Source organism: Octopus bimaculoides, chromosome 5, assembly GCF_001194135.2.
Source record: "Octopus bimaculoides isolate UCB-OBI-ISO-001 chromosome 5, ASM119413v2, whole genome shotgun sequence".
NCBI lineage: Eukaryota > Metazoa > Mollusca > Cephalopoda > Octopoda > Octopodidae > Octopus > Octopus bimaculoides.
In genome coordinates, this window is record NC_068985.1 from 65,154,715 (window position 1) to 65,167,430 (window position 12,716).

Here is a 12,716-nt window from a genome sequence, read left to right on the forward strand (position 1 = left end):
TGTTAGGGTGTGGCACTTTTTCACACAGCTATCCTCATCCATTCTCACCACATGTCCATACCAGTGCAATCGTCTCTCTTGCACACCACAACTGATGCTTCTTATGTTCAGCTTTTCTCTCAAGATACTTACACTCTGACGGGTATGCACACTGACATTACACATCCAGCGGAGCATACTGGCTTCATTCCGTGCGAGCTTATGCATGTCGTCAGCAGTCACAGCCCATGTTTCACTGCCATGTAGCATGGCTGTTCGTACACATGCGTCATACAGTCTGCCTTTTACTCTGAGTGAGAGTCCCTTTGTCGCCAGCAGGGGTAAGAGCTCTCTTATTTGATTAAACTTCATTTGCAATAATATCACATTTTATAAATGTATATAATTTTAGATCAACCAAGATAATAGATCCAAAGAAATTAGCTGCAGGCTTGCAAAAATACTTCAGTAAAAGTGCTTTGGAAAATATGAAGGAAGACGAAAACTGTTATAATAATGTAAGTTGGCTTAATTCATAAAACCTAAATGGATTTTTTCAAAATATATTTAAAATTTGATTGGTTGTAACTAGCACCATCAGAAATTATCAAGGTATTGATTTGGTTAATGAATTGTATTAAAATATATTTAAGAACTTGTATGATTTTATCCTGTACAGTTAATAATCACCTCTAACAAAATACACTCCTATGCAAATGATACTGCATTTCACTCCCCTTAATCTTTTGTACAAAGAAATGTTGTTCCACATGCATTGTAAAAACCTCACACAAGACACACAGTTACTCAACAAATTGAGATTTTGGAAACATCCTTCACATGGAGCACAAAAGCATCATATATTCGATGAAGTCTCTGTCACTACACATTTCTAATACTGCACCATCTCTAATTATAACCTGTCCATATTTTCCTACACATGCCAATCTACTATTGTTCAAGTAGATGAATTGTATCACTTTCACTGATGTAAAAGGATCTGCAATTGTAATGGATACAATCTGTTCTCTTCTGTCTTTAAAAAGATGATATATTATGTACACATAGTTTTCTTAATAAACATTGTTTATATAATTATTAATATATTATTTCTAATCACAATTATACTCAACAAAATCATAATTATATTTGTAATAATAATAATAATAATTATAATGATAATAATAAACCCCTTCATGGCAAATACTGGGCTAAACTAAATGTAAAAGAAATAGACAGAGAAAAATCCCAGCAATGGTTGAGAAGCTCAGGACTCAAAGCAGAGACTGAAGATTTTTTAATTGCAGCACAAGGCCAAAGCCTCCGCACCAGAAATTACCAAAAACATATAATGAAAAGAAACATAACAAGTAACTGCAGAATATGTGGAGATGGACAAGAAACAATAAATCATATTATCTCTGGCTGCCCAGTCCTGGCTAAGAAGAAATATATTCACAGACACGATAGAGTTGGGACCTACATACACTGGAAGCTATGCCAACACTATGGAATAACAACAGGAAAAAGATGGTATAAGCACATGCCAGAAAAGGTCACATAAAACGAGAAAGCAACCATACTCTGGGATATACCAATGCACACAGATCTAGAAATTAAGGCCGATAGGCCAGATATCATTGTCAGAGATCATGAAGAAAAAAAATGCTTTCTAATTGATGTATCAATACCAGCAGATGACAACGTTTTTCTAAAAGAAATGGAGAAACTTTCAAAATACAAAGACCTGGAAATAGAGGTAACTCGAAAGTGGAATCTAAAAACAGAAACAATTCCTATCATAGTAGGTGCATTAGGTATGATAAAAAAATATTCAGACAAATATATAACAAAAACACCAGGACTTACAAGTATATATAACATACAGAAAATTGCACTACTGGGCACTGCACTCATCCTACGCAAAACACTTTCAATACAGTAACCATAAGAGCATCACGGCAAACCACAGTACATACTCAAGGCACACAGTGCTGCGCTCGGTAGTGAAGTGAAAGCACGCTATAAAAATAAAACTACTGAATAATAAAAATAATAGCTGGAAAACAAAAAATGTAAGCATCTGTAAATATTAACTTCATTTGATAGCTATCGTATAATTATGTATAAGCAGGACCCTGGGAAATTCTACAAAATACAAAAACTGTAAGCGTCTTTAAAAGTAACATCCAATCATAGTGTAGAAAAGTAAATGTAATATCCAATATTTGTTGAGGATCCAGTATATAGAATACAGTAATCAATTATATTGTAGGAAAGTAAAAGTAACATCCAATATTTGCTGTGGTTATGTATCTGTCTACTCTGAAAATACTGATAAACATTTAAAAGCACAAGACAAATGCCACCTTCCTTCAGTAATCACTCACTCTTTCTCTCTCAATTCCTCTCTGTCCCTCCTCTCTTTCACTCTGCCACTCACTTCAAATATACCTCCTCTTCTTAACACTTTTTATTTCTCTTTTTCTTTCTACCTCTCCCTTCAACTGTAGAAAAGTAACAGTAACATCCACAGCTATTTGCTGAGATAAAGAAACAGACACAGGAAGAGAGAGTTATTGTTGTGGTGAAATCCTGACATACCTGTGGGATAGCAAGTAACTGTCCTAAACCGTATAAATGTGCATGCGCACTGTCAATGAGGGACAGTGTGGTGTGTGCAGGCATTTTGTAAAGACAGTTGTAGAAGTCTTAAACAAGAGATATTGTTTTTTTATGTGTTTGTATTATCATAATCTTGTTATAAGTCCACATTATAAAGTGGCATATACAATGAGTTTAAAGAAGGACATAATAGTGTCAACGAGACATTCGAAACTCACAGTGCACGTTCTTAGAATAGAAGACCTATTAGCTTCTGTGGTTCAGTTGCAACGGCAACTACAACAACAAGAGAAACAGTTGCAACAGCAACTACAGCAGCAACAACAAGAACAACAGAAGCATCAAGAACAGGTACAACAGTAACTACAACAACAACAAAATCAACAGTTGTTGGAATTATTGTTGCAGTCAGACGTGGTTGCTAATTCAATTGAAGAATTCACGTATAATCCAGAAGGGATTACTTTCTTTGCATACTTCAGAAGGTATGAAGGAATCTTCAAAGAACAGTGTAAAAGCTGGACAGACAAAAAGAAGGTATATCTTCTTTTAAGCAGAACATGAAAAGTTTTGTAATTACATCTTGCTGAGAAAACCATCCGAAATTTGTTTCAAGGAAACAATTAAACTATTGCCTAAAATATTCATTGAAAGAAGTTTACTATTTAATATTCGCTGGGAGTGTTTGAATTTGAAAAACAAAAGAAATGGAAGATTTTGTCATGTATGCCAGAATCGTAAATAGAGAATGTGAAAAATTTAAACTCAACAAATTAAGCCCAGACATGTTTAAATGTTTAATCTTCGTACAAGGATTAACGGCAAGTAAAGATGCAGAGACAAGGGCTCAAATATTGACAAAGCTTGAACAAGATTCAAAACTAACCCTACAAATAGTGGCTGAAGAATGCCAAAGAATTATGAATCTATGACAGGACAGAAAAAAATTGAAACAGATTATTCAAATATACATATGTGTCAACCGGTAATGGATTCAAAAAAAGAATAACAACAATCAAAACCAAAACCATATTATGGATGTGGAGAAATACATTTCAAAAGAAACTTTCCTTTTAAGAATCTAAAATGTTTTGGATGTGGGCACAAGAATTCACATTGTTGGATGAAACAAAAAAGTCAAACGAAAACAATTTGAGAGAAAAAGTATTGTCAACACAAATGCAAAGCGAGGCACAAAAAAGAAAATTTGTCTCTATAAAAATAAATAATGTGAATACGAGACTACTGGTGGACACAGGTAGTGACATCACAATAATTAACGAGGACACATGGAAAAAAATGGGATGGCTTACATTGAAAAAAACTGCAAAAATGCCGGGAGGCATCTCAAGAAAACAATTACAATTTCTGGGAAAAATGATTAGTGAGGTAACATTTCGTGGGTAAACTTTGAAGGCTAAAGTTTTTGTATCAAAAAATATAACAAACCTTTTTGGTACAGACTGGATAGAATTGTTTAACTTATGGAACCTCCCCATAAATATTTTTTGCAATAATGTAAACAGTTATAATGCCAGTTCAAACAAGGTGTCAAAAGATTTAAATGAAATTGAAAAAGATTTTTCCTGATGTTTTTTCAGAAGAATTAGGTAGATGCATCAAGAGAAAAGTAAAATTTCAAGTAAAAGAACATGCCATACTGGTGTTTAAATCGAAGCAAGCTGTACCTTTCAAATCAGTGGGGAATCAGATAAGCTAGAAAAACTTGGAGTTATAGAAAAAGTTGATTATTCAGAACGGGCAGCACCAACTGTTTATGTAGAGAAAAACAATATCAAAATATAAGTATGCACGGACTTTTCAACAGATTTGAATGAATGTTTAAGGACATGCAATTATACACTACCAAGTGCAGAGGAAATTTTTGCGAAACTCAATGGAGGGAAATTTTTCTCAAAATTGGACTTGTCAGAGGCATATTTACAGTTACAAGTCGAGGAAGAATGTTCAAAATTATTAACAATAAACATGCATAAAGGTTTATATAAATTCAATTGACTTCCTTTCAGGATAAAAGTGACACCTAGTATTTTCCAACAGATACGGATTTCACTATAGCATATTTGGATGACATACTCATAAACATTGAGTCTAGTGGCCAACATAAGAAACATGTTGAAATGGTTTTTGAGAAGATAAAGGAGTTTGGATTCAAACTTAGCAAGGAAAAATTCAAATTTTTCATCCCAGAAATAAAATATCTTGAGCAAGTTATCGATAAGAATGGTTGCAGGCCAGATCCTTCAAGATAGATGACAATAAAAAATATTACAACATTACAAGCATTCATAGGGCTCACAAACTATTACCAAACATACATGAGCTAAGAGCACCCCTAAACAACCTATTGCAAAAAGGCGTAAAATGGTTTTGGTCAGATAGGTGTCAAAAAGCATTCAAAGAAATTTTAAAAGTTTTAACATTGGAACTGTCATAATCGCACTTTGATCTAAATTTTTAAATAGTAGTAGCATCAGATGATAGCGAAAGTGGTATAGGAGTGGTAATTTTACACAAGTATGAAAATGGTAGTGTAAAACCCATCGCTCATGCTTCAAGTTCATTGTTGGTAGCTGAAAAAAACTACAGCCAAATTGAGGACGTACTAGCCATTATTTTTGCAGTGAAAAAATTTCACAAATTCATACATGGAGGGAAATTCGGTTTACAAACAGATCACTGCCCATTGTTATTAATTTACGGATCGAAAAAGGGTATCCCCACACATACAGCCAACCGATTGCAGCACTAGGGGATGATCCTGCTACATTAGGATTTTAAGATGGAATTTCTACTATCAAAAAAAATAGGACGCATAGATGAGCTGTCAGGATTGATTCCTAAATACAATGAACCATTAGAGGACATGGTAATAGCAGCATTAAAAGCCGAAATCGAAATAAAAAATATACTCTGCAATGTAGTACACAAACTACCTGTCATTTTAGAAGAAATAAAAATTAAAGCAGAGAAAGATGTGTTCATAATAAAAATCAAAAAAATAGTGAAGTTTGAAACAAATACAAAAACTGAGTGTAACACAATTTCGAGATGATATTCCATATGTGATGACGTACTTATGTATGCTCAGAGGGTTTCTTTGCAAAACCGTATGTTAACAGAATTCCACATGGGACACCCAGGAATCGCAAGAATGAAAGCATTGGTGAGAAGCTATGTTTACTAGCCAAATATGAATCAGGATATTGAAAAATTGATGAAAGCCTGCAGAGCTTGTGCCCTGGCAACATAGGCACCACCTGTAAAAATTCAACCTTGGACTGAACACTGACATACCTTAGTCAAGATTACACATAGGCTTCACGGGACCGTTAAATGGAGGATATTATCTAATAGTTGTGGATAGTTACACAAAATGGCTGGAAATATGTAAATGTAGGAAGCCAACCTACAAAGTAATGTTGGAATTTCTGGACGGAATTTTTGTGCGCTATCGCATCCCAGACACTATAGTGTCCAATAATGGAACACACTTCATGTCAAAGGAATTTTAAAACTTTTGCAAAATGCATGCAATGGAACATATTACTATTCCACCATACCATCCAAGATCAAATGGACTAGTGGAATGTTTCATGACACATTTAAGAGGACACTGAAAAAAATCTAGAAATGAACTAGTAGCTGATGCTGCATTGACACAATTCTTTAGTGTCTACCAAATAACATCTAACCAAGTTTTCAACTTCTTTGTCCATGCTTGGCCAGTATATGAAACTTCACATCAGCACTTTCATTCTGGAGATGCTTGGGTGTCCCACATGGAACTCTGTTAGCATTCTCTTCTGTAATATCTGTGGTGTGACCATCCTCTGAGTGTACATTAGTACACCATCACATATAGAGTACATACTCACATCTTGGTGGTTCTTTGCATCAAACCTTTCTGTATTTCCTTTTGTTAACCAGTTTTCTTTTTGTCTCATTAATAAATTTGTTATTTCTCACATTTCTTTTTATTTCTTCCAAAGTTACTGGTAGTTCATGCATGAAGTTCCACATCACTTCTTTTGTTTCCATGTCCACTCTTAGCGCTGCTATTATGGTGTCCTCCAGCAGTTCGTTATTTCTTGGAACTAATCTAGACAAACCATCAGCATGCCCCAACTTTTTTGAAAGCCGGTATTCCATTCTATAATCGTAGTTAAATAGAATGGTACCCCAACACTTCAGTCTGTTTGCTGTGTGTCGGGATTCCTTTCTTGGATCTGTATATCGTTATTAGAGTTTTATGGTACGTTTGCAACCAAAAACGTCTGTTGTGAATGAACCTGTGGAACATTTTCATGCCAAATATAATAGCCAATGCTTCTTTTTCAATCTGGTTATAGTGCTTTTCCACCAGCAATAATGTCCTTGATGTGTGAGCTATGGTCTTTCTCCTGCCATCATTATCCTTGTGTAGGAGCATGGCTCTTATCCCATACTTGCTAGCATCTATAGCTAGTATTATCTCTAACTTTGGGTTGAAATACATAAGATACAAGTCTGAAGTTAACAGATTTAACTCGTTAAATGCTTTCTGGCATTTCTTTGTTCAAATCCATTTGGCATTATTTTATATCTGAACATGTGAACATGTACAATCCACGGTGCATGTTGATTGTTAGTATATGCATGCAATCTTCTTCTAACTGAATTCTTTAAGTAGTGCCTTTACCTTATGTATATTCGGGATATACACTTAGTAATAATTTACCAAGCCTAAAGAATGCTTGTAGCATTGTCACATTTGTCAGAGGCAGCATATTTTGTATTGCTGTCACCCTTGATGGGTCCTGTCTGCGTCCACTTTTGTTAATTACTTGACCTAGGTATTTTATTTTTTCAATCAAAAATTCACATTTTTCTTCTGCCAGTTTTAGCCCATATTCACTTATTGTCTCAAATATTTTTTTTTATGTGTTCAATGTGTTACACCCAAGACTTGCACTTTATCAAAATTTCATCAAGGTAGGCGATGGTGAAGTCGTAATCACTTACCATTGCATCCATTAACAGCAGTCATCTGAACATGTTGATTGTTAGTATATGCATGCAATCTTCTTCTAACTGAATTTGAAGGAATGTCTCTAAGAGGTCTAACTTCAAGAAAATTTTCCCTTCATTTAGTTTAGCAAATACTTTTCTGGGCTTGGTAGTGGGTAATTGTGTGTGAGTAAATGGTCGTTTAATCTGGTTGAGAAGTCTGCACACATTCTTAGCTTATTATTTTTTTTTTATGCAGACTGCTGGTGCAGTCTGCATGGTCAATCTTTTCAATTATATTCAGGCTTTCCAACCTTTCTAGTTCTTTATTGACCGGGTCTAGCGCGGCAAACCGCATGTCCCATTTGGGCCTGAAAATAGGTGTTGAATTTTCTTTGATAGCACTCTTTGCTTTTTTTATCTGTGAAACAACCTAAACCTTTCAAAAAAACTTTTAGGAAAGTTTCTTTCGTTTTTTGTCTCAGTTCATTGACCTCATTCAATCATTCGACTGCTCCATTTATGTTATTGCACAAAATGCTTATGGGTGTATCCCATAAATTAAATTTCTCCATACATTCAGTGCCAAGTAAATTTATGGATTTTTTCAATCCATAAACAATCACTTATTTGGTTTTTCAATTCAACCCATAAACATTCACTTTTTTAGTGTTTTCAATTCTCACATTCATGAATTTTCTGTTTGTTGTGGTCACAACTTTTCCTGCTGACAAACTATTTATCTTTTCTTTTTTGTTCCATTTTCCTATCATTCTAGTTTTGCAGTGCAATTTTATATGTCCTGTAAACCTGCAGTGAAAACACTTTGATTTTTTATATGGACAATCTTTTTTCAGGTACATCCTACCACATGCCATACATGGGTCTACATCCCAATATTTTTTCTGTTTTTCCTGCAATACTTTATTTGTCTTCTGACTTTTTTGCACTGGTCTTATGTGAAAGCACTCTTTCTGTTGAATTTCTTCCATGTCATGCCTTAATTTTAATATCATGTCACACTCTTCCAACAGTTTCTGCAATGTCAAATCCTGGTTCATTTCCAGTTTTGCTAGAATTTTCGTTTGGATTTCTACATCTCTTTTATCTGTCAATCCTTGTGCAAAAATCAAACGCTTAAAAGAATCTGGAGTAAGCATATCCAGTCTAAATCTCTCACATTCTTTGTTGACTCTGCCTGTGTAAGTAGTGAAATATTCATCTTCACTCTTTTCTATGTTTAAATATTTCCATTTAGTATTAAACAGTGAACTCTTTTCACTAAACATTTTGCACAAAATGTCAACTGTGTCGATGAAATTTATGTATAGATGCTTTTTTTGGCAATATGAAGTTACTATATTTCTCATGCTCTGCTGTCACTAGCTTTCTTAAAGGTAGATGCATTTTCATTTCATCCAATCCTGACATTCTTTTTCAAAAATTTGTTCAAATCTTTGAAAGTAAGCCTCGAAGGTTACTCCTTCTTCGGGGTCATATTTGAATTTGCTTATGGAATTTGCTACATGGTCAGGCAAAACTGTATTCTCTGGTTTGGTTATCAACTTCATTAGTTGTAACATTTGCTGCTGCAATCCTTGTTGTTGTTCTTGGTGTTCCTTGAGTTGTTGTTGTTGCTGTTTTTGAAACTCAACTACCCCAGCTAACAAGTCTTTGATATTTTATGATTTTTGTAAGTTTGCACAAGATTTTTGTTTCTTTTTTGTTGAGTTATTTAATTTTCCACGTGAATTAGTTTAAACTCTCTGCGTGAATGTGTGTTTTTTTCACTCCATGTAAATTTGTTTTTCCTCATCAACACAGTTGTAAAGTGGGTTCCTCACTGGTGTGATGTGTGACTGCTGTTGTACTGAAGTTGTTGTTTTATGTTAGTAGCCACAATAGTTACTAGTTATTGGATACCGTTGTATCTCTTCGTACTGGAATAGTAATACACTCACTTCTTCTGTCTTACTATCACTGATAGCTCCACAAGATGCCAACTAGAACTATTGAGTCACAACTCATCAACTCTTGACCCTCTCTTGACAATTGGCTACTGGTCTGTTTATAATGGCTGGTTCCTACCACTTTTTACTGGGAGGAGTATACAGTTTCACTGTACAACAGTACCAAGGCATACTGACTACAGCTGTTATCCTAAGACAACATCAGCAGATAATAGAGTAAGAAAGAGGAAGTGGATCAGTAAAGAAAACAGGATAGTGATGCTGTGCTACTTAGAAAGTGAACCCAAAAGGAGTCATAGAAAACATGTTAACACTTTGGGTAGAGACGGGTATGTTTAAAGTGACTGAGCAGAGACTAGTAGACCAACCTAATGTTATTAGGAGAAGAAAGTGGGCGACAGAATTGGAGGTGGGAGAGATCACAAGAGAACTGGAAAAGAAAGGCCAGGCCAAACAACACATAAAAGATACAGTCCAAACCAAAGAAGAACCAAAAGGAAAAAAATAATAATAGCACTATCAATCAGGAAGAGACAACTGACACCAGCAGCTTGAGCGATTTAAGTAAGGAAGATCAGAAGATGTTAGATGAGTTGCACAAAGCAATGAGTAAAGAAAAAAAATACTGCCAGCATTAAAAGGTACCAACAGAAGAAAAGCTGCTAGATATGACTAGGAAAGTAGATTCTGTTATCAGTAGGATAGATACTAAAAATATAGATGAAGCTAACTTATTGATCTATGCAGGAAGAGTAGTAGTTATTAAAAGATTAGGTATTCCTCAAAGAAAGATTAGAAAGAGCAAATGTAGAAAAGGAGATTACAAAACAAAGTGAAGGCATTAAGACAAGATGTGAATAGAATAGAAACTAGACAAGTTGGGAAACACAAAATTTAAATCTTTTCTTGAGAAAAGATAGTCAAAGAAAAAGGATTTGGGACAGTCATAGAAGAGTTGAAACAGTGTATCAAAGCAGTAGTAGGTGAGCTTTCCAGATATCAGAAAAGAATAGATCAGTATTTGCAGCAGACCAGAGATTTTGTAGCCAAATAAATGGTAGAGAAGAAAGTACAGATGATGAGAAACCTAATGTAGAAGAAGCTAGAAAGTTCTGGAGTAATATTCAGGATAAGCTATAATGGAGATACAGCATAATTATAATGGAGATACAGCATAGTTAAAGAAAGTGAGGGAAGAATTAGTGAGTGAGAAGCAGCCAGAACTAAGACTAACTGGTGCATTAATGAGTAAAGTGTTACAAAAAATACCGAATTGGAAGGGTCTAGGACCAGATTTGGTTCAAGGGCATCGGTTAAAGAAATTCAGTAGCTTACATGAGAGACTGAGGAAACAACTTCAGGATTGCTTGAATGGAGGAATAATACCAAATTGGATGACTAGAGGGAGAAAAGTTCTCCTTATGAAAGACAAAAGCAAGAGCAATACAGCTAGCAATTATTGACCAATCACTTGCTTACCATTAGTGTGGAAGTTGTTAACAGGAATTCTTGTGCATGTACACACATCTACATGCACATACACACCTGCATTATGCATTTTGTCTGTATATGAGTATGTGCACATAATTGTGGAGTTTAATAGATTTTGATGCCAAGCTTGGTCTATGGGGTTGTAAATTCATGAGTTTGTGTGTGCATGTATGTATGCATTTTTTCTGTGAATCATGTATTTATGGGAGCATGTGCCTTTTTATGCATAATTTTCATATAATGCATATAATTGATGCCCTGAGAAGAACTTATTCAGGTTGGAGTGGTGGCAAAGTAGCCAGGGGCTGGTTGTGCTTGAAATTTTAGAGTATGAATTGTTGCTTGTGTATGTGGGGGAAGGTTTTCTCTCTAAAATTTAAATTGCTGTGTTGTTGTTATGGTATTTAGTTTTTCGGTGATACAAAGCTAGCATATGCTGCCCCATCTCCTGTATTTTCTGACCTTATACTGGGGTTGCTCATTATTCTCTCTTTCAGTGTCCATACAATATTGGGTAAAGATCTTGTATGTCTTTTGCTTTTAACACTGAATGAAGCAAACCAACTGCTGCCTTTATCTCTCTTTGAAGGTGTTTCCCATCATTCCAATTTTGTTGTTCCATTCAAATCTATAATACTGGCCTTGTGCACTAATGCAGAAACCTGTTGTTCAGGGGACAGTTGCCCAGGGATCTAAAACTACTGGATCTTTGGAGGAATGTTCCTAATGTTTATTTTTAACAGTTGAAAATTCTCAACCCTGTATTGGGGCGGTAACTACAGCTAACTTTTATTGCATTTCTGTTGAAGATTTTGTGGTATTCATGTAAGTGAGAGAAGTGGTTGTGTATGAGCTTAAGGAATTTTCTAGCTATATTCATGGCTACATTCATACTATATGATGGATTGTACAATAAAATTTTCTTTTGTCTCCATCTTGGTCTATTTATATTTAGTCCAATATAAGTAATACTGTTAAAGTTTGATCTTTCCACAGCACCACAGAAATGGTACTGTAGTATTGGGAAGCTTTTTGAAAATAGTTTTATCAGTGGGTAGGTTGGAAACATATACTATTAACTAATAATTTGATAATATACAGTGGCTGGTTAGAGCCTTTGTCAGTATAGGAGGTTTCCTCATTTGGTTTATTGTAGGATATAAATTTGTCTGGTATGGACACTTAGAGAGGAGTGAGCACCTTCAATATAAGCTAATAGGTAAGGCCAGCAAATACAAGGGACAGGGCAGCACATCACCATGAAACTAAATATCATAACATCAACACTGAACATTTTAAACCTCCTTCCCCCTGCATGCACAAGCAACAATTTATACTCAAAAATTTCAAGCACAACCATCCCCCCATCCACTTCATCCTTCCAACCTGCATAAGCTCTTCTCTGAACATTAATTATATGCATTATATGAATACTATGCATAAAAGACACATGCTCCCATAAATTTATGTGAGATTCCCCCTTTACACATATTCATGCCACCACATGATTCATAGAAAAAAAACATATATATATACACAAAAACTATGAAATTCCACAACTATATGCATATACTCATACACAAACAAAACACATAAATCAGGTCTGTATGTGTGGGTGTGTATATATATATATATATATAT

At 34.9% G+C, this 12,716-nt stretch overlaps 1 protein-coding gene across 1 annotated transcript in view; it reads left to right on the forward strand.

Annotated features, from left to right (window-relative positions):
* LOC106869597 (uncharacterized) overlaps window positions 1-12,716 on the forward strand; it is a 296,444-nt gene that overhangs the window by 160,788 nt on the left and 122,940 nt on the right. The window contains exon 9 of the mRNA XM_052968067.1: window positions 392-497. Within this exon, the coding sequence (XP_052824027.1) occupies window positions 392-497 (106 nt within the window). The remainder of the gene's footprint in view (window positions 1-391; window positions 498-12,716) is intronic.